This window comes from Fragaria vesca, linkage group LG3, assembly GCF_000184155.1.
Source record: "Fragaria vesca subsp. vesca linkage group LG3, FraVesHawaii_1.0, whole genome shotgun sequence".
Classification (NCBI taxonomy): domain Eukaryota; kingdom Viridiplantae; phylum Streptophyta; class Magnoliopsida; order Rosales; family Rosaceae; genus Fragaria; species Fragaria vesca.
In genome coordinates, this window is record NC_020493.1 from 7,565,006 (window position 1) to 7,584,701 (window position 19,696).

The 19,696-nt window shown below is 37.6% G+C and overlaps 5 protein-coding genes across 6 annotated transcripts; 4 read left to right on the forward strand and 1 right to left on the reverse strand.

The window, feature by feature from the left end:
• The first annotated feature begins 1,797 nt into the window (after positions 1 to 1,797).
• Positions 1,798 to 6,114, forward strand: LOC101301271 (shaggy-related protein kinase eta-like). The gene is made up of 12 exons (XM_004293917.1): positions 1,798 to 2,059; positions 2,626 to 2,715; positions 2,887 to 2,946; positions 3,035 to 3,307; positions 3,401 to 3,475; positions 3,602 to 3,658; positions 3,867 to 4,007; positions 4,108 to 4,158; positions 4,243 to 4,338; positions 4,585 to 4,668; positions 5,140 to 5,241; positions 5,539 to 6,114. The coding sequence occupies exons 1-12, from the start codon at positions 2,045 to 2,047 to the stop codon at positions 5,632 to 5,634; spliced, it is 1,140 nt and encodes a 379-aa protein (XP_004293965.1). The 5' UTR covers positions 1,798 to 2,044; the 3' UTR covers positions 5,635 to 6,114.
• A 945-nt stretch (positions 6,115 to 7,059) lies between these two features.
• Positions 7,060 to 10,892, forward strand: LOC101313495 (probable LRR receptor-like serine/threonine-protein kinase At5g45780-like). The gene is made up of 11 exons (XM_004295537.1): positions 7,060 to 7,168; positions 7,268 to 7,400; positions 7,577 to 7,648; positions 8,195 to 8,338; positions 8,471 to 8,542; positions 8,645 to 8,704; positions 8,843 to 8,925; positions 9,007 to 9,153; positions 9,238 to 9,576; positions 9,850 to 10,241; positions 10,521 to 10,892. The coding sequence occupies exons 1-11, from the start codon at positions 7,060 to 7,062 to the stop codon at positions 10,839 to 10,841; spliced, it is 1,872 nt and encodes a 623-aa protein (XP_004295585.1). The 3' UTR covers positions 10,842 to 10,892.
• Positions 10,893 to 13,056: 2,164 nt separating this feature from the next.
• LOC101301561 lies at positions 13,057 to 15,823 on the forward strand. 2 transcript variants are annotated; one of them, XM_004293918.1, is made up of 2 exons: positions 13,057 to 14,211; positions 15,080 to 15,823. In XM_004293918.1, exons 1-2 carry the CDS (start codon positions 13,427 to 13,429, stop codon positions 15,297 to 15,299), a joined length of 1,005 nt encoding a protein of 334 aa, XP_004293966.1. In that variant the 5' UTR covers positions 13,057 to 13,426; the 3' UTR covers positions 15,300 to 15,823. The 2 variants fall into 2 exon arrangements, with proteins under 2 accessions (XP_004293966.1, XP_004293967.1); XM_004293919.1 differs by having other exon boundaries at positions 15,121 to 15,823.
• A 504-nt stretch (positions 15,824 to 16,327) lies between these two features.
• Positions 16,328 to 17,958, forward strand: LOC101302044 (60S ribosomal protein L11-like). Its single transcript, XM_004293920.1, has 4 exons — positions 16,328 to 16,408; positions 16,515 to 16,665; positions 16,757 to 16,952; positions 17,563 to 17,958. Exons 1-4 carry the CDS (start codon positions 16,406 to 16,408, stop codon positions 17,756 to 17,758), a joined length of 546 nt encoding a protein of 181 aa, XP_004293968.1. The 5' UTR covers positions 16,328 to 16,405; the 3' UTR covers positions 17,759 to 17,958.
• Positions 17,959 to 18,170: 212 nt separating this feature from the next.
• LOC101302333 lies at positions 18,171 to 19,553 on the reverse strand. The gene is made up of 3 exons (XM_004293921.1): positions 19,427 to 19,553; positions 18,811 to 19,155; positions 18,171 to 18,629 (listed from the first exon to the last, which is right to left on the reverse strand). Exons 1-3 carry the CDS (start codon positions 19,527 to 19,529, stop codon positions 18,304 to 18,306), a joined length of 774 nt encoding a protein of 257 aa, XP_004293969.1. The 5' UTR covers positions 19,530 to 19,553; the 3' UTR covers positions 18,171 to 18,303.
• Positions 19,554 to 19,696: the final 143 nt, after the last annotated feature.

Below are 19,696 nucleotides of genomic sequence, written 5' to 3' on the forward strand. Positions count from 1 at the left end.
CCACCGACGGTCCTAGGCCTTTTAATAACCCACATTCTTGAGAACGCTAATATTACTGGGAATTTCATGTTCTATTTTGCTAAGATAAAAGCAGTACATTTTCTATTTGGGTGCAATCATCACATGATTAAATCTTCAGTGTTAATTATCCTTGTATCACTGTTTTTCTTAATGAAAATATGTAATAAATAACTGGAAAAATCATTTCCCCTGCAGAATAGTGGTCAAAACAGTGCTTAAAGGCAGTCCCAGACAGAATGATTGGGCACACGGCACACCCTTTTCAAACACCTTGGCTAAATGGCCAAGGCTGGTTGCAAAAGAAAATGTTCAGATCCTCAGCTGCACAAAGTTGAATTTATGCTTTCTATGTAAATTTGAAACAATCTTACTTTTGTCTGTAATAATATTTTTTCATGATTTTTGAAACGCTCTCATCGATAATTTTAACTAGTAACTCAACTCTTTTCACAAGGAACGCTTATTCTTGATGAAAAAACAGTATAAAAAACTGAGACTAGTATTATAATAGCAACTTTTTTCTTTCGGCTAATGAGTAAGTTGAGGGGAAATGATTAGGGTAATGTGAATAAGAAATTGAAGAAGTTGATAGATGGGTCAAGGAAGAAATAGAATACAGAAGTTTATACAGATGGTCAACAAATTGAAGTCTTTGAAGACTGCGAAAAGGACAATGTTGCCTTCAAAAAATATTAAGAAGAATAGGGTGAGCTTTCAACTCTGTGACTCACTATTCTCTCATTATTCATGTTCCAATTTTTCTTATTTATATTGGGTTTCTCAGATGTGCCATTTACTAATTTGATCAAGTTATTTAAAAACCCAGCAACTGTCAAGTTCATACCAGACTTGGTAGCATAAATATGGAGTTCAACTGCCTACAACCCCACACTGTTGATACTGGAATTGGACCACAAAGATTGTACTTGATGAAGCTATCCTGTAATTCTCATTGTCGGATAAACTTGGATATCAAGTAATTTGTGCATTTTTGTTGATTTTAACCTAGTTTGGAAGTATTGGCAAAAGATTTAGTTTGGTTTTGTTTTGTGGCTGCACCAAAGATTATAGGAGGGTTTGGCTCTCTTTTAGATGTAATGATTCTCTCGCTTTCTTGATCAAAGGTAAGCGTTATATTCAAACTAATGTCATTATGATTTATTATCGTATAATCAATTAATTCATGTTGTAATGTTAATTTTTATTAGTTAATTTATGAATTACTTGTGTCTTCTTAATGCGTTAACAAATAAATTTGTTTCTTAAGAACGTACTTATTTTCATTTTGGTTTGATAAAGTTAAAGACGTTTCGCACAATCTAATCACATATGATTGATTCTTGTATATTGTATAACAATCAGTAATTAGGTGAACACGCGTATTTCATAAATTAACTTGTGCGTTACGTAGAATCTTTTATTTTTTGATTATGTTTATAATATTTAGCTAATTATATAATCATAAATAATTTTTTTTAGTCATGGCGTAATGTTTAACACCTTACTCGGTGCGTGATCCTGATTCCTGATCACAATAATACTTCATCATTATTTGACTAAAATAGATATATGACAATTACCATTCTTGTGAAAATTTGCTCTGTTCAAGAAGCAGAAAACCAGGGGAGAAGGAAAAGGAAGAGACAGAGACAGAGACAACAGATTGGCAAGGGCAAAGTGGTGATTTCAGCTCAAATAACAGGGTCCCCCTTGTGTGAGAGAAGGAGCAAAACCTGAAAAAGAAAAGCTGGAATCACATGGCTTTGTTGTTTGTCTAATTGTCTTTGAGAATAGAGTCTCACCACCTCAATTTCTTCATTCCTCTCTTTCTTCTTCTTCTTCTTCTTCTTCTTCTTCCTTCATCCACCACCACCATGGCTCAATAATGACCACCTTACCCCCCACAACCACCTCCTTCTTCTTCTCATTCTCTAAATCCCCACACCAATAACACCTTTGACTGGTTTTGTTGCTTGCTCATTGGAGAAAGAGAAAGTTTTGGCACATCAACACCAGCCTCACCATGGCTGATGATAAGGTAGACCACTTACTCTCGTCAAACTTGCTAAAGATGGAAACTTTGGTTGAAATTCAGCTCACCCACAACTCAAAGTCTCTTGCTTTGATCTGGATTTGGGTGTGAGTTCAATTTCAGCTGATTTCAGGGGTTGTTCTGGGTTTTTTTAGCTGAGTATTGGGTCAGCTATATGTTTTTCTGAGATCAAAATGGTTTTGAGCTTTGAGTGGGGATGGTTTTCATTGAAAGGTTGAAGCTTTTGTGTAATTTTGGTGTGAATCTGCATCACATTCACTTCATGAGCACCTGATCCATCTCTAACTTTTCATTATTGTGGATGCTCTATCATGGGTTTTGTTTTTTTATTATTTGAAAAATGAAAAATAAAGGTGTGCCTTGTTCAAGATTTGAGCTATATCTTCTTCTTTCTTAGCTACCTTTCCTCTGGCCACACTCTTCTTCATATGGTGTGCTTGGCACTTAAAAAGTTCTTCTTGTAGCCTATTTTCGGTTGTTTTGTGTAGAATTTGATATATCCTTGTAGTGAATTTGCTTCTGATAATATTGAACTTGGTGTATTTATGCAGGAAATGGCTGCTTCTGTCGTAGATGGTAGCGATCCAACTGGTCATATAATTTCCACAACCATAGGAGGCAAAAATGGAGAGCCCAAACAGGTGACCATTCTGGGAATTTCTGTTTTGGATCTGTTTCACTTCCAGTTTACTTCTTGAAGGGTTAAAAATATGATTGTTAAGTCAATTTTTGAGATCTAGATGTTTATAGCTGATCAGAATTCATGTTTTTCTCATAAGAAGCTGATGTTTGTTTGGTTTTATGCCTTGTAGACCATTAGTTATATGGCAGAGCGTGTTGTGGGAACTGGGTCATTTGGAATTGTATTCCAGGTAGGTTGAGTCATTGTCTTCCCAGTTGCTGTACTAGTGCTAGTTTGTTTGTGAAATACGATGATGACTGATGATTCTTTTCTCTCAGGCGAAATGCTTGGAAACTGGTGAGACTGTGGCCATAAAGAAGGTTTTACAGGACAGAAGGTATAAGAACAGGGAACTTCAATTGATGCGTGTAATGGATCATCCAAATGTGATTTGTTTGAAGCATTGTTTCTTCTCTACAACAAGCAAAAATGAGCTTTTTCTCAATTTGGTTATGGAATATGTTCCGGAGACTATGTATCGGGTTATAAAGCATTACAGCAATGCAAACCAGAGAATGCCCCTTGTCTATGTCAAACTTTACATGTACCAGGTATGCTAGATACACCTTTCAGATTTGAACTTGTGGTTCAGTTTATTTTGCTGTTCTTTATTCCCCGATATTAAGCTGTTGGATGTATTCCAGATTTTCAGAGGGCTGGCTTACATACACACCGTTCCTGGAGTTTGCCATAGAGATTTGAAGCCTCAAAATTTATTGGTATGTATGCACTGATTCTACATGTGAATTATTGGACTTGATGTAGGCAATAGATATTGATATGTACTCTGAGTCACTGAGATAGTAGCATTACATCTGATTATGTTCCCTTTTGGCTCCCTACAGGTTGATCCTCTTACTCACCAGGTCAAGCTTTGTGATTTTGGAAGTGCCAAAATGCTGGTATGTAAACCTTTGGATTTGAGCATGAATAGTATATTTTCAGCCCACTGTGTAGCTCCATTTTGAGATCACTTTTTAACACTGTTTAGAAGAATAGTTCTTTGTGTTCATACGCTACTTGATTCATATAGTTTTGATGACTTTTGTCTATATTGCAGTATTTCTGTATGGTGATTCATTAACTTATCGTGCATCTTGTTGTCTTCAGGTGAAAGGCGAAGCAAACATAGCATACATATGTTCACGTTTCTATCGGGCTCCTGAACTAATTTTTGGTGCAACGGATTATACAACTTCAATTGATATCTGGTCAGCTGGCTGTGTCTTAGCAGAGCTTCTTTTGGGCCAGGTGAGCAGTTCTTTTGTAGCATTGTAAGACGTTTGGTATGCTTCTCAATGTAGTACTTCCCATTAAATGTCTCTCTGATGTACGCTTATGCTTTTTGTAGCCTTTGTTTCCTGGAGAAAATGCAGTGGACCAACTTGTAGAGATCATCAAGGTGATTACTTATCAATTGTCATGAATTATTGGGTGAGTGCTATTATCATTATCACGAGTCAGCATCTTACTATATTTCTTACAGGTTCTGGGAACACCAACACGTGAAGAAATTCGCTGTATGAATCCAAATTATACAGATTTCAGGTTTCCACAGATAAAAGCACACCCTTGGCACAAGGTATATATTATTTGCTTCCATCTGTTAACAATATTGTACAAATTAAACTGATGCGGATAATCATCCTCTTTCCCTGTCTAGATGCCCTAACCTATTGTGAATAATCAATTGGGCTTTGAGACATCTTCTGTTAGAGGATATTTCGTTTTGCATAAATTGAGCAAAAACACACTCACTATTGATTTCTTTGCAAAGTACATATATGTTCTTTCTCTAACATAGTTATTTACTTGGCTGCTGGATTAGGTTTTCCACAAGCGCATGCCACCAGAAGCAATTGATCTGGCTTCAAGACTGCTGCAATACTCTCCAAGTCTTCGTTGCACAGCTGTAAGTTTGTTTCTGCTAGTGTCTTGATACGTAATTATTTATGAGGTCTTTACTCAGTCTATGATTGATGGTTAAGTTAACTGGTTATGCCCTTGTTTTTTTTATATTTTATTTCTATAAATTGGACCCGTAAAGCATTTTTTTTCCTCTTAGAGCTCGTGTCATGCTCTACACTGAAAAGTTATGTTTCGCTATCTACTAAAAACTGAATTTTCTGTTGTCAGAAGCTTGTTTTGGCATCTAATGGTAAAAGTATGTTCGCTGTTAGAGGTTTTTTCCTTGATTTTCAAAGTAAAAGTAGGGTACAAAAAATTTCCTGTTTATTTTTGTGCGTAATTCCCAGCGCTCCAGTTAAGTTCTATACACTATTGACAACTGAAATTTCCTGTGTCAAAGTTTATGTCAGCATATTTTTCTGAGTATGGTTTGGTTATAGTTTGCATTGCTAAGATTTACTTCTTGTCCTTGCAGCTGGAAGCATGTGCACATCCTTTCTTTGACGAACTCCGTGAGCCCAATGCCCGCCTACCAAATGGTCGTGCATTTCCTCCGCTCTTTAATTTTAAGCAAGAGGTATGATGCTTTAGGAACCTGAAAGTGCTTGTCCACTGAATTTCCTTATGTTCACATGTCAAATCTGAGAGTTGATTACATCAGATTTTAGTTATCATGTGCTTCCATAAACTATTTTAAGTTTAATAAAACTGATGCTTTACTAAAATTGAGTAATGAACTAAGGATAATTACTTTTTAAAGGAGAATGTCTGGTCTTTGAATCTTCCTGTTTAATCTCAATTATGCATACCATGTATAGTTGTTGAACTGGCAGTTCAATCAATCTGAACCTGGACTAATCTATTTGCCTTACAGTTGTCCAGCGCTTCTCCAGAACTTGTCAACAAGTTGATTCCTGATCATGTGAAACGCCAAATGGGTCTCGCTTTCTTGCATCCGCCCGGCACATAAATGTGCAGTTGCTATCTTCCAGCTGAACTGTGACACAAAGGTTACTGGTCTTTGTGGTTGAATCGCCACTTGTTGAACTTACGACCATATATTTTGCTCCGCCCATAAGACTACCAACCATGGCAGATGGGTAGCTTCTTGTAATGTGTTCTCCTCTACAGTTCCCCTATATCCTTCTCAACCTTGTCTCCTGGAATTCCTTTTTGTTGCTGTAAATGTTTGATAGTAAAGATAGACCGAGACTCCTGAGAAATATGCTAGAGGAAAAGCTAGGAAAAGTGTATCTATATAGCTAGGAAGAGGATCCCTAATAGAATGTTATGTTGGTGGTCGCCGGGTGGGTTTGCTTTCACTTCAATGTTGTTTCTTAAGGTGGTTTGTGGTGGCTGACTTGAAATTGAAGTCAAATATTGTCACTTTATTTGTGCAAGCTTAAAAGTAATGCCTTGTTCTCTTGTTAATGTATTGATCTCCCTATTCCCCTTCTCTGTCTCACCCTCATTCCAAACGTGGTGGTCAGCGCATTTCAACCTTTTTATGGCAACACAAGTTAAGACGTAGACTTCTACGGCCTGCAAGCTCAAAATGTGCATCTTCTTTCCTCAGAGAACAAGGGAAAGAACTTGCAATCAGTAAAGACATGTTTTGGAGTGGGTGAGTGTCGCAGAAAAGTCCAATAGAGCGGCAGCCTCAAAATTGGCGCCATTAGCCTCTAAATAACAATGATTTGCTACTGCAAACAGAACACTGAGATTTCACAAATCCACGCCGTCCATACAGTCAAAGTTTATAAATCAAACGGCCACAACATAAAAAAATAAAGTAGTGTTGTTGTTGTTGTTTTTTTTTAAAAATTTTTTTTTATTCTGAAGTATTTTTATTTAGCTTACTTTTATTCTGAAGTATTTTTAGTAAGCCTACTGTGTCAGATTATTTTGATAGTTACGATTTACCGATCATAATGCCTATTATAGTGTTTACAATATTAAATTAACTTATATCATATAAGTTGTTTGTATAGTTTCTTATTTTCATTGTTTTTAAGAGTGTGTTATATTTATGTTGTATTTGTATTATTTCTTAATCGATAAAATGGCTTAGTTGTCTTTCTTTAAAAAATAGAAAAAAAATAAATAAACCCAACCACACAGAAGCATCCACCATATTAGTAACAGGAGACAATCTCTGTCACTTCCCAAATCTCGAGCTGGCTTCCTGGTTTTACTATCTTAAACCAAGTTTTAATCTTTTGTTTTATGAAGTATTTTTATCTTCATTGGTTTTTCGAGGTAAGCAATAAACACAGTAAAGAGAGATTCCGTAACTAGTGGTTTGTTCTATCAAATTCACACCATCATTGAGACTGCAAATTTTAGAGAGTTATAAAGGTCCCTGAGCAAAGTTGTCGTCTTCTTCTTGCTAAACATGAAAAAGAACGTAAAGCTGCTTCTTGGGTTTGGCTTCCTCTACTTGTGCATCTCATTGCTTGCAGCTTCTGACAGTTTGCTCTCCCCCAAAGGTGTCAACTTTGAAGGTCTGGCCCCTCCAAGATTTAAAACCCAAATGCAGTTCCTTTTTGTTTTGTTGTATGATTGATACTGCAACATATTGTTTGGTTTTTTGTGTGGTTTAGTGGCTGCATTGATGTCAGTGAAGAAGGAGATGAAGGATGAGTTGCTTGTAATGGGTGGGTGGGATATCAACTCGGTTGATCCATGCACTTGGAACATGGTGGGTTGCTCTGCTGAGGGATATGTAATCTCCCTGTAAGTGTTTCCTCATTCTCTCCATTATGTTATTTCTGTTTGTTCGCCAAGAAAAATGCACGTCTTCTTTTGAAAGAAAAGAGTTGATAGGGAAGTTATGAATTTCTAGCAATTGGTTGCTGTTTACTGGCAATAGACAACTTGGAATAATGATACAATGTCAATACTTGTGCTAGTGCAATGGGCAGCTCGGGGTTATCTGGAATGCTTTCGCCGAGTATTGGGAATCTGAGTCATCTTCGGACATTGTAAGCCTTTATTTTTGGGTTTTGATTCATTGTCAATTCAATTGAATTCTTTCTTGTTAACTTATGTTGAACGCATAAACCTACTATGTCAAAAAGGGAGTATATCACTGTTTTGTGTTTGGCTTCTGTGAGAAAACATTTGAAGAAGATTATGAATTTGTTTAAAGTTTCTTCATGACAATGTAGTACTATTTAGATTGAGGACTTCCAAAAAACTAAGCTAGATAGGAAAGACTCAAAGGAAACACATTGATTACTACAGATGTGTGTAATCAGCAGTAATCAGCAGACAATCAGTCATCTGTATACAAATTGACAAAAACATGAGAGAGATGCATGCAATCAGTGTGCAAATAGGCATATAAGAAAATATTAAAGGAATGGTCTTACTCTGAATATGTGGATTTGTATATGTAACTGCTGTTATCTTAATCTTGTATATTGAAATTATGAAAGAATTTGAACATGGAGTTGTCAAGTTAGTCCATAAATCTTCTTTGCATTATTGGATTTTGAATTTATGTTTCTAGTTTTCTACAATTGCAGGTTGCTACAAAACAATCAGTTATCTGGTCCCATCCCATCTGAGATAGGGAGGCTTTCGCAGCTTGAAACTCTGGACCTTTCGGGTAACCAGTTTTCTGGAAACATTCCGAGTTCTTTGGGGTTCCTGACTCATCTAAGTTACTTGTGAGTAGGCTTGCAATGGATTAGGCACTTTTATTGCTGATTTAGATTCAGTGTTTGCTATAAGAATAACTCTTGTTTTAGCATTTTTCTCTAACCATTTGTGTTTGAAATCCTGTCCATCCAAGTTTTCAGGAGGCTGAATAGAAATAAGTTGAATGGTCAAATTCCCAGCCTTGTTGCTGATCTCACAGGACTTTCGTTCTTGTATGTGTTCCGCCATTTGCAATTTGTGTATTATTTTTTCTTGTTTTCCTAATTCAGGATATTTGTTAGTGATTCTAATTTCTGTGAACTATATATACACAGGGATTTATCATTTAATAATCTTAGTGGGCCCACACCAAAAATACTGGCAAAAGGTTTCAGGTGAGATCATCTGAGCCTCTGAGGCAAGAGATGTTGTTTTATAATGTTATACTCCATAATTGCAGACTATCTCTAGCAGAGAGTAATTTCAGCTAATATACAAGTTCACCTGATGAGAGTGTATATGTTTCATTGCAGTGTCACAGGGAACAGCTTTCTTTGCAATCCTTCGTCAACAGACTCAACACGAATCTGCATGGATGTGTCAAAACCAGTAAATGGTAACATGACTCGACCTCTCAATCAAAAGTGCATTGTGCCTTGCATTAGATATACTAATACTCAGGGGCATTTTCTCACAGATACAGGTTCACCACTAGAAGTCAGTGGTCACCATCGATGGGTACTTTCTGTTGCTCTTGGCATTAGTTGTACATTTGTTATTTCTGTGATGCTGCTTGTTTGTTGGGTGCATTGGTACAGATCTCGTCTTCTATTTACATCTTATGGTACTTCCTAATCTACTTTAACTCATTGTATGGAGCATATAGAACATGATCATATATATGACATATTTACATTCAAATTTGCAGTGCAGCAAGATTACGAATTAGATATAAGTCATCTGAAGAGGTTTTCCTATCGTGAATTGCAACTTGCAACGAGCAATTTTAGTTCCAAGAACATCCTAGGACAAGGTGGATATGGAGTCGTTTATAAAGGATGTCTTCCTAATAGAACACTGGTGGCAGTTAAGAGACTTAGAGATCCAAATTTCACTGGAGAAGTTCAGTTCCAAACTGAAGTTGAAATGATAGGCTTGGCTTTGCATCGGAACCTTCTACGTTTATTTGGATTTTGTATGACAACAAACGAGAGGTTGCTTGTTTATCCTTATATGCCAAATGGGAGTGTTGCTGACCGGCTAAGAGGTCTGTTTCATTTTCTTGCTTTCACCGGCATCCTCTTTCTCTTTACCCCTCTCTAGATATCTCACAAGAATTCTTTTTTCCCTTGTAACATTACAATCTTTTTTCTTTGACTAGTAACTTTCCAGAGAAAATCTTATCAGTTGTTATATAACAAAGGGCAGTTGTTATATAACAAAGGGCTGTTCATTTCAAAGCTCTTTCAAAATATATCCAAGTATCTTTGCTCTTTTATTTCTTGGCTTGCCCTGATTGTATTTTGATTTTTGTAAACAGAGACATGTCGAGATAGACCATCATTGGATTGGAACAGAAGACTGTGTATCGCCCTTGGGGCTGCCCGTGGACTTGTATACTTGCACGAACAGTGTAATCCAAAAATTATTCACAGGGATGTGAAAGCTGCAAACATTTTGCTTGACCAAAATTTTGAAGCTGTCGTTGGTGATTTTGGGCTTGCTAAATTGTTAGATCAGAGGGAATCACATGTCACTACTGCAGTGCGGGGCACTGTAGGACACATAGCTCCGGAGTATCTCTCCACAGGACAGTCTTCTGAAAAGACTGATGTTTTTGGATTCGGGATACTGCTTCTTGAGCTCATAACAGGACAGAAGGCATTAGATGCTGGAAATGGTCAAGTTCAGAAGGGAATGATTCTTGATTGGGTAAGGTTTACATGCTTTTTGGTTGTTTATAGAGAGGTATGGCAATTCTAATGTCGTGCATTTTTTTCTTGTTAGCTCATTTGGTTACATAAACTCTGTATATAATTTATACCCGTGGATCACTATATAGAGTTGAGTACCCTTAAAATGAACTGGGGCAGGCATCGTCCATCTGGTGTATTCCTAAGCTGCATGAATATAGTTTTTCCCTTGCACAAGTATCTATTTGTTTACTGTTTTCTATTGTGGGATCAATTTTTGCCTCTTGTGGACATGCAGGTTCGAACCTTACACGAGGAGAAGAGACTGGAAGTGCTAGTGGACAGGGATCTAAAAGGATGTTTTGATGTAACCGAGCTTGAAACATGCGCGGAGTTGGCTCTGCAGTGCACTCAGTCAAGCCCCAACCTCCGGCCCAAGATGTCAGATGTCTTAAAGATCTTGGAAGGTCTTGTTGAGCAATCAGTACAGTCAGAAGATCCACAAGGTGGCACCAACCCATCTGACATCAGGACTTGCAGTTTCTCCAGGGATTACAGTGATATTCGGCAAGACTCTTCATTCATCATCGAAGCCATTGAGCTTTCTGGACCTCGGTAACAACAAAGTCTCAAATCCACCATCAAAGTGCAACTGTATATGAGTTTTGCATCTTACCATAGTCCACAGAAAGAAGGCCAACTCACCAACTGAAATCTCAGACTTTTCCTAATCAAACAAAGTGTGCTCATCACCATAAAAAGGTTAGCTGTCATAGCTGTGGTGCTACCCTCCTACCAGTGATTGAGACATTGGAATGGACCGAATGGTAGTCCACTGTGAGTTGTACCACATGCCATTGCCAACCCCTGGTTTCCTTGTCAAGCTCATAGTCCTTAATACTTGTTAGGGTACATGATGTGTACATAGGCCAGCCTTCATTATCCACCTTCTTGGGTAAGATTCATGTGCAGAATTCTCAGTGTAGGTCAACAAGTACCTGGTACCCCATTATCTTCAACAGTACATTCTTAAAGAGTTTCATGGATTTGGGTTGTTGAGAGAATTAGCCAGTTGTGGCACAGACAAATTTGACTCGGTACTGTTTGCAATTATTGCTTTTGTTGTGTATCCTAATCAGATGAATCTCTTTAGAAACTTCATTCTATTATTGTGCCTGCAAGGAAAAATTGTACCATCACATTATGGCCACTTATTGATCCCATTCATTGTGTCCACAATACCTCTCCCTCCAAAAGAGGAGCTAGAAAAGATGAAAAGGGAAACAGTCTGTATAAATGATGCTGAATTACTTGGTCAAGGATTGAGTGAATTAAATGGAATATGCATCAAAAGTATAACCTAAACCATTTTAGTATTTGCTTTAGGCATCTTTCTTTGAAACAAAGCACTTTAGTTTAAATCATTCTTCTTCAAATGTTTTGTTAGTTTACATAAAGGGAGATCCTATATTTGTGAATTTGTGTTACTAAATCAAAGTAATGCTGTTTTGTTGCAATAGAAGACGATGAAATGGAAGTCTACAACGATATATTTTACATTTTAGTAACGTTATAAGCACAACAAAGTCTATTAAGCTAATCCCTGAAGACCATGACAGGCTTGTCATCTAAGTCATCCTCAACTTCTCTAGTACAAAACTACAAATGAACACTCCCCCAAATCACACGAAATTAGACCAGTGTGGTCTATGTTTTGACCAATTAGAGATAATGTGTATCGAGAATAAGAAATAAGTAGTTTTCCGTTCAAGTAAAGTCACCTCACCCAATTGGTAAATACACATTGAAAAAAATTAATCTGAGCATCATAAACTAAGTCCTTTACCAATCTTGCCTCTTCTAGGTTGTAACCTTGCAAAATGACCACAATTATCTATAGAAAAATATGTATAACCCCATGACGCAGATGAATTACAATATAGTTCAAGCTCATATCAATTATCAAGTATCTCTTGCATCATAATGACAACCCAATTGATAAAATTTAAGGTTCACACTAAGTTTTGATAGGAAAAAAAAAGAGTTTTACATTTAATTACATTATCATAGAGTAACTAAATTTTCTGTTACCTGGCACGTTTTTGTTTGACTTTTTCATTAGTTGTTTACTCGGTTAAGAATACTTTCAAATCTCGATTCAATTAGAGTATTTTGTAATCAATGAATACTTTGATCCAATAAGTAAACAAAAAAAATCTTGTACTAAAATTTAGGATTGTATTTCATGTGGAATGAGAGTGAAAGACTGAACAAAGAGACACGACAGGGCTAGGATTACTTGGCCAATAAGGAAGCCAACACAACTAAAAGTCTAGAACTCAGAAACCTCATCCACTGGTTCCACAACTCGCGGCACAAACACTCTAACACACTCACATGATTTTTACCTATTCAAAACTTTACCCAAAAGGCCAAAATCAATGCCAAATGGAACTAACCAATTAAATGATAAATACCCCAAAAGAAGCAACTTTACCAAGAATCTGTAAATTCATATTCCCTGCACTTCCTGCTTTCAGATTAAAAAGGAAATAAATCACCCCTACAATTAATAATTAGTAGATAGCGATTCTTTCAATACAATCCAAATTTCCCGTCCCTCTTATCTTCTGCTTCACAGAGCAATCCACACTTCCCCATCAATAATTTAATACAAATTCTACCTCAAATTTCCTTCACTCAACGTCTTTATTCTTCATTTTAACACTGCATTTTGGCTCAGTTCTTATTCTAAACACAAGCACACAGTTTCCCTACATATAATAATATTAAACCCAATTCCTCATAATATGAAATCACACACTTGGTGCAGTGGGAATTGGATTTGGATAAGGACCCAGATCTGAAATATCTTGGAGCTGAAGTGGTCCTTTGTGGAGAACAAGGTTTGGGTGTTTCTCAGAAAGTTTGTAGCTTTTGTTGTTTTTGTATCATCAGTGATTAGAAAATTTGAGTTTTTGATTATTGGAGATTGTTACTATATCTGGAGTGTTTGATTGGTTTACTCAGTTCCAGTTTGATCACATTGTTTAAGGTTTATAAAAGAGATAAGATTATTCGTTAGAGGTGGGTGGTTTCTTTGTGAATATTTGGAATTGGGTTTTGTTATAGGGTGTGATTTGTTGGTGGGTGTTTGTGAAAGTTTGAATCTTTGGGAGGTTGGGGACTCTTTTTTGTTGAGCTATGGATGCAGGGTCACATGATGTCCAAGGTAGCAGTGTGGTGTTGGGTGGGGTTGATCAGAATACCCTTGAGAAATCAAGGAATTCTGTTGTTTGGTCAGTTGTTGAGTCTGTCATTGTTGAGGCGGCCACTGCTATTCGAAAAACTGAAGATTTGAAGGCATTAGGTGGTGAGTTAGGGTCTAATAAGGCAGTAGGTGCAGAAGCGGTTGAGAGACTGAATGATAAGGAGGCATGTGAGCAGCGTAATAGTAGTGATGTTTCGGGTCATGCTGAGCTTGGAACTAGTAAGAATTCAAGCAATTTGGCTAATGGAAATGTGTCTGGGAGTGTGGTTGTCATCGACTCTGGTGAGGCTTCTCGTGCTACTGGAGATGATGGAAGATTGGGTGTAGAGGGTGATGAACTGGGGTCAAATAAGGTGGATGAGCCAAAGATGAAGGTGCCTGAGAAAGAGAGTGATTTACATGTGATTAATATCAAGTGTGATGAAATGGGGTCGAGTAAGGTGGAAGAGTCAAAGATGAAGGTGCCTGAGGCAGAGAGGGATTCACATGTGATAAATATCAAATGTGGGAGTCGTAAAGGATTTGGTGATAATTGGGAGGGGGAAAGTGTTTGTAGGATTTGCCATTTAAGTTCTGATCAATCACCGGACAGAAAAACAGAAAGTAGTTCTTATTCTGTCTCGATGGATTTAATTCATCTTGGCTGTGGGTGTAAAGATGAATTAGGCATTGCACATGCTCATTGTGCTGAAGCATGGTTTAAGCTAAAAGGAAACAGGTACTTGTTTCCTTCTGTCCCCTTTTGTTTTCCATGAATTCTTTCTCTTTTAAATTGCTTTACAATAACAAATGTACCATGAGCTTTGTGGCTGTGAGGAAGTGTTGTATGCATGTCTTGTTAAGTTGAAGTGTCATTCTTCTTTTGGTGTTTGATACTCTGAGCTCATGATATCTGGTTTGTTGATCTTGATTTTTTGTTTATATGTCTGTTCATATATGAGCTCAATACAAGCTTCCTAGTAGACCAAGTTTTGTGAGGTTTCTTTTTGGAAAAATGAGGTCAAAATGAACTGAACCTTGACATGAGTCTTATCATTACTGTACTTTTTTTTTTTAGACCACCACCATCTTAAAATATAATTGTACTGCTTTTTCACATAGCAAGGATTCTCCATTTTTATAGATAAGATGTAAATTCTCTCATCATACAGCACCAGACCATTTACCACTTATAGAATCTTATGATCTCTGTGTTGCTAATTATTAGTCATAAGAAGTTCAAAGTGTCCTCCATGCTACTGATTGTGGCGCTCTAAAATGATCTATGAAATTGTTACGACTCTGTGTTTGGTAATAAGAGAAGAGTTTGTACTATTCTTATATATATTATTCTAGTTTATAAAGGGGAATCTGATATGGAACATCCAAAGGTAGCAGAAGAGAAAGAGTGATGTTTTTAATTCCCAACAATTATGCAATGCCTTTAGCTACTTCAAATAACACAGTTAATTTCTGTTAAATTTATTTCTGGAATACATTTTTGTTAGTTCCTTAAACAAGTTTAAAGGTTGTACCAAGGAGTAGCACTACCGAATCCTTACAATCAAGGATCAAAACTGAGATCTGTTCCTTTTTCTGTTGTGCAGAATGTGTGAAATTTGTGGTGAGAATGCAAAAAATGTTACAGGTCTTGGGGATAACAGATTTTTGGAGGAGTGGAATGAAAGAAGGTTTTCGGGTCTCGGCGCGAACACATCAGAAAGGAATGTAGGATGTTGGCGAGGACAGCCATTTTGCAATTTTTTAATGGCATGCCTGGTAATAGCTTTTGTGCTGCCATGGTTTTTTCGTGTAAATATGTTCTAGTCAGGTTGATACGAACATCAGGGCACCTGCCTTAGTTTGCAAACCGGCAATTATAGCTACTGTGTTGTGTGGATTCTTGCAACACAATGTGGCGCATTGAAAGGGATTTGTCTCGTTTTCCATACTTGTAGACATGCTCCAGGTTTCTGCATTAGGCGCCGAAGCTCTGAAGTTTCAGATTACAGGAGTTGTCATCTCGATATTTAGGACTGTAGCTAGTTGCTGCATTCCTGTTTTGTAACAATTTGCTGCGTTATTTCAGTACGAGTGGAGATACTCTTAGATTCTTCTTATAGGTTTTTGCTTAAATCTTCATGTAGGAATTAGGAGTAAAATTTGTCAAATCATATTCCTTGGAGCTACCTTAAAAAGTTAAAATATTGGCATCATTGTTGTACACTCCGTAGAAAACAGAAATAAAGTGAATGCCGGTATCGGTTTATGATGTTTGTTATTTGAAAATGCTACACACGATTTCGTTATTTTGCATGTTGATTTGGGAAAACAAAGTATACTAGACCAGGAAAAACAATGTTAGCAAGGAAAAATCTTCATTTATATCACAAGAACACATGAATTACTGATAATATTGGTGGGCATACGAGCAACACTCTAGGTGACCAAAATCTTTCTGCAAAAGTGATATCAACAACATCCGCCGAGGAATATGTCATGAAAAAAAGATATTACAGCGAAAATGTTTTCATCGGCAATTTATATAATTAAGGAACGTTTTAGGCTTTGAAAATCTGTCGACATAAATCATATGAGGAACACTCTCTTAGTGCAAAAATTCACTAGTTTTAGTAGTGAAGAACATATTTATGTAGGGAACAAGACTGAAGCTTGATTATACAAATATTTCTAATTATTGTTCTCATAAAAAAAATAATCTAATTATTAAAAAAAAAAAACTACAATGGTGAAAAAGAATATAGCTGGGCTTAACATCTCTGACCCAATAGGCCCGATCCTAAGCCCACATGGGGCCCTTATAAGTATCAAAAACCCTAGCAAACCTCACACTGAGCCACCCTTATATTTACACACCATCTCTGAGCTTCGGCTGCTCTGCCTCCTCTACCAACCAACCCAAGCCTTCACCAATGGTCTCCTTCTCTCTCTAATCTCTCTTCTCTTGCTTCGAATCTGAACAAGCTTCTGTTGATTTTGCTGATTCTAACAATCTGTAGAAAACCCTAATTTTTGTTGCAGGCGTCGGAGAAGAAGCTCGCGAACCCCATGAGGGAAATCAAGGTCCAGAAGCTCGTCCTCAACATCTCCGTCGGCGAGAGCGGCGATCGCCTCACCAGGGCCGCCAAGGTCTTGGAGCAACTCAGCGGCCAGACCCCTGTTTTCTCCAAAGGTCTGATTTTTAGGGTTTCGCTCTGTTTAATTTCTAGGGTTTTATGTGTTTGTTGGTGTTGACTGTGGGATTGGGTTGTGATTGTGTGCAGCGCGGTACACTGTGAGGTCTTTCGGGATCAGGCGTAACGAGAAGATTGCGTGCTATGTGACTGTTAGGGGAGATAAGGCAATGCAACTGTTGGAGAGTGGGTTGAAGGTCAAGGAGTATGAGCTTTTGCGTAAGAACTTCAGTGACACTGGATGCTTTGGATTTGGTATCCAGGAGCATATCGATCTTGGAATTAAGTGAGTGCTTTTGATACTTTTTGACCCTTTTCTTTCGAAATGGTTTTGTGCATTGGATGTGCTTTTCATATGGTGATGTTATTGGTCTTGTATTCGTGTTGTAGAGATTAGTTGAGATATGGTTTTGAACACCAGAGCCTGAGCATAAAATTGCATTTGTGTTTCAGTGTGCAAATGATTAAGTTTCATTTCTTATCTGTTTTGGGACTTGTTTGTTGGATACTCTTTGGGTTTGATCTGGGTACCTCATATGCACTTAGATAGCTTTAGGGTTAATAAAATGGTTTTTCTTTTACTGGTCATTCTCATTTTGTGTGATATACTACATGGAATAAGTAGTGATAAGCTGATGTAGTACATATGTGGCCTTCACTCTCTGAACTGTTATCTCCATAAGCAACACACTGATTTTAATTGAGTTTTTCATGAATGATGATATATCATGAGAACATGCTTTCATGTTTCTAGGTTCCAGATAGTGTGACATACTTGTGACAATGAGTTAACAGTTGTTTGATCAATCAACTATACTAAAGCTGTGTGTGCAAATTTCCTTGTGGCGCACTTGAATTTAGTGTAGAATATATCTAACCATTTGCTACTTTATCAGGTATGACCCTTCCACCGGTATCTACGGTATGGACTTCTTTGTTGTTCTTGAGCGCCCAGGGTACCGTGTTGGCCGTCGTCGCAGATGCAAGGCCCGCGTTGGAATTCAGCACAGAGTTACAAAGGATGATGCAATGAAGTGGTTCCAAGTGAAATATGAGGGAGTCATCCTTAACAAGTCCCAAGCAATTGTTTAGGCAGATCCCGTAATCTTGGAGATATTTTGTTTTGGTTTTGGCAAGCTGTTACTTTCTTCCAGTTTCAGTGTATCAGACGTTATTTCCTTTTCTTTAAGACTATGTAAGAGTATTTTTGATCTTAAGAACTTGGTGACCTTGCGTGTTTCAACTGTTGTGACATACGAGGAAGCAGATAATATTTATCTTAGTTTCATTTTTAGAACCAGCTTTTGTCAAATGTGGTTGCTTTATGATCTGATGGTTGTTACACCAGATACCACTTTGCTACCGAACATGTGTTTGTGAATCTACTCTCATCTGGTGAGCATGGATGCCAAACACGAGAGTATTCGTTTAATGGCCTTGTACAATGGTATTCTGTTTGAATTCGCAATTTGAGTTCAGAAACACTAAATCTTTGGAGAAATCTGAAAGTTGCAATTAGAAGTCAGTTGCATCCAAAAGTGATTGCTTGTTAGAGTTTGGTACATAAGCATAGGACTGCACAGCGTCTCAAGTAATAACACAATCCATGTCTTAGAGGGCGAAAGGTACTCCACTGTTTAGGATTTCAGCAGTTCCACGAGCTCCTTCTTTTTGAGTTTGGAGTAACCTCTCATCCCTCTAGACTTTGCCAGTTCTTTCAGCTCAGGGAGTTTCATTTCTTCTACTCTTTCCAACTCTAACTCGGTTACAGCAGTGGTTACCGATGCTCCATTTTTCGTCTCAAGAACCTCTCCTGGTGGCCTTGACATGTGTGCTGATGATGGAATTGGAGACCTCTTCACGAATTTGGATGGTGGACGCGTTAACTTGAAGTCTGTTACTGATGGATTAGCCTGTATTCGCTGCTCTTGTGTATCAACCTTTCGTCTGTCCTGCTTAACTTCTGCATAGTTAAAATCATTTTACTAAGAAACAATATGTGAATGAACAAACTAGAACAAACTAGCCACCATAAATGACTTCAACTCTCCATTTTCTGGCTGACATAGTGCGCAACTGAGAGCAGTGCATGTTCAATTACAAATGTGGTATCGGAAATGGAACATGGTATTCATCTACATTACCTCTTTGCTTTGTTGATCCACCCTGAAGAACCCTAAGAATTGACTCAGCAGAGGGCGGCTTCTCTTCAGATGCATCAGACTTTATCTTCTTAGTGTCCACAGACTCGACTTCCTTGGATATCGAAGACTGTATCCTTCTGAACAGAGAAATGATTTCTTCCTGGTTAGATGACTTGGACTTCCTCCCACCTCGAGGTTTCTTAGCTTCATCATTCTTTGCTGTTCTTCCTGAACCTGTACTTCTCCTGGAAGACTGACCTCTTCTGTTTCCTTCATCAGACCCATTGCAGCTCACAATTAGCTTCTGCCCCTTCCTCTCAAACGGTAAAGCCACATCTGCAATGTCTGCCAAATTCAACAAGCTGCATCAAAAAATTGACCCCTCAGTTCCTAACCAGCAACAACAAACTTCATTTCTGATACAAAATGTCCAATTATTCATTCCAAGCTACCAAAACAGGAATCAAAATCCAATCTATCTACACAAAAACTGAACACTAGTCTATGACCATATGAAAGACAGCTTAAACACTTTGAACAGTTTTGAATCTAATCTCCAACTGATATCAAACCCAATTCTAACAAGAACCTTCCAAGAAAGTGAAGAAAGCATTACCTTTGAGAGAGAAAATGGGTTTTCCATACTTGGGTTGCTTGCTGAAAGATGAGAATGTGGGGAAATGCAGCACAGAGTGATACTGATATACAATTCCACCCATATTTTTCTTCCTGAAAATTTTGGTCTGAGCGAAAAAAAATGAATCAGATCCAAGTCGGTATTAATTTAGTCACAGAATTTTCTAGTCCACAGCTTTAACAAGCACGTGCACCCCACGCGCAATATATATACATAGCAAACTCTTTGTTTTTTTTTTTTTNTTTTTTT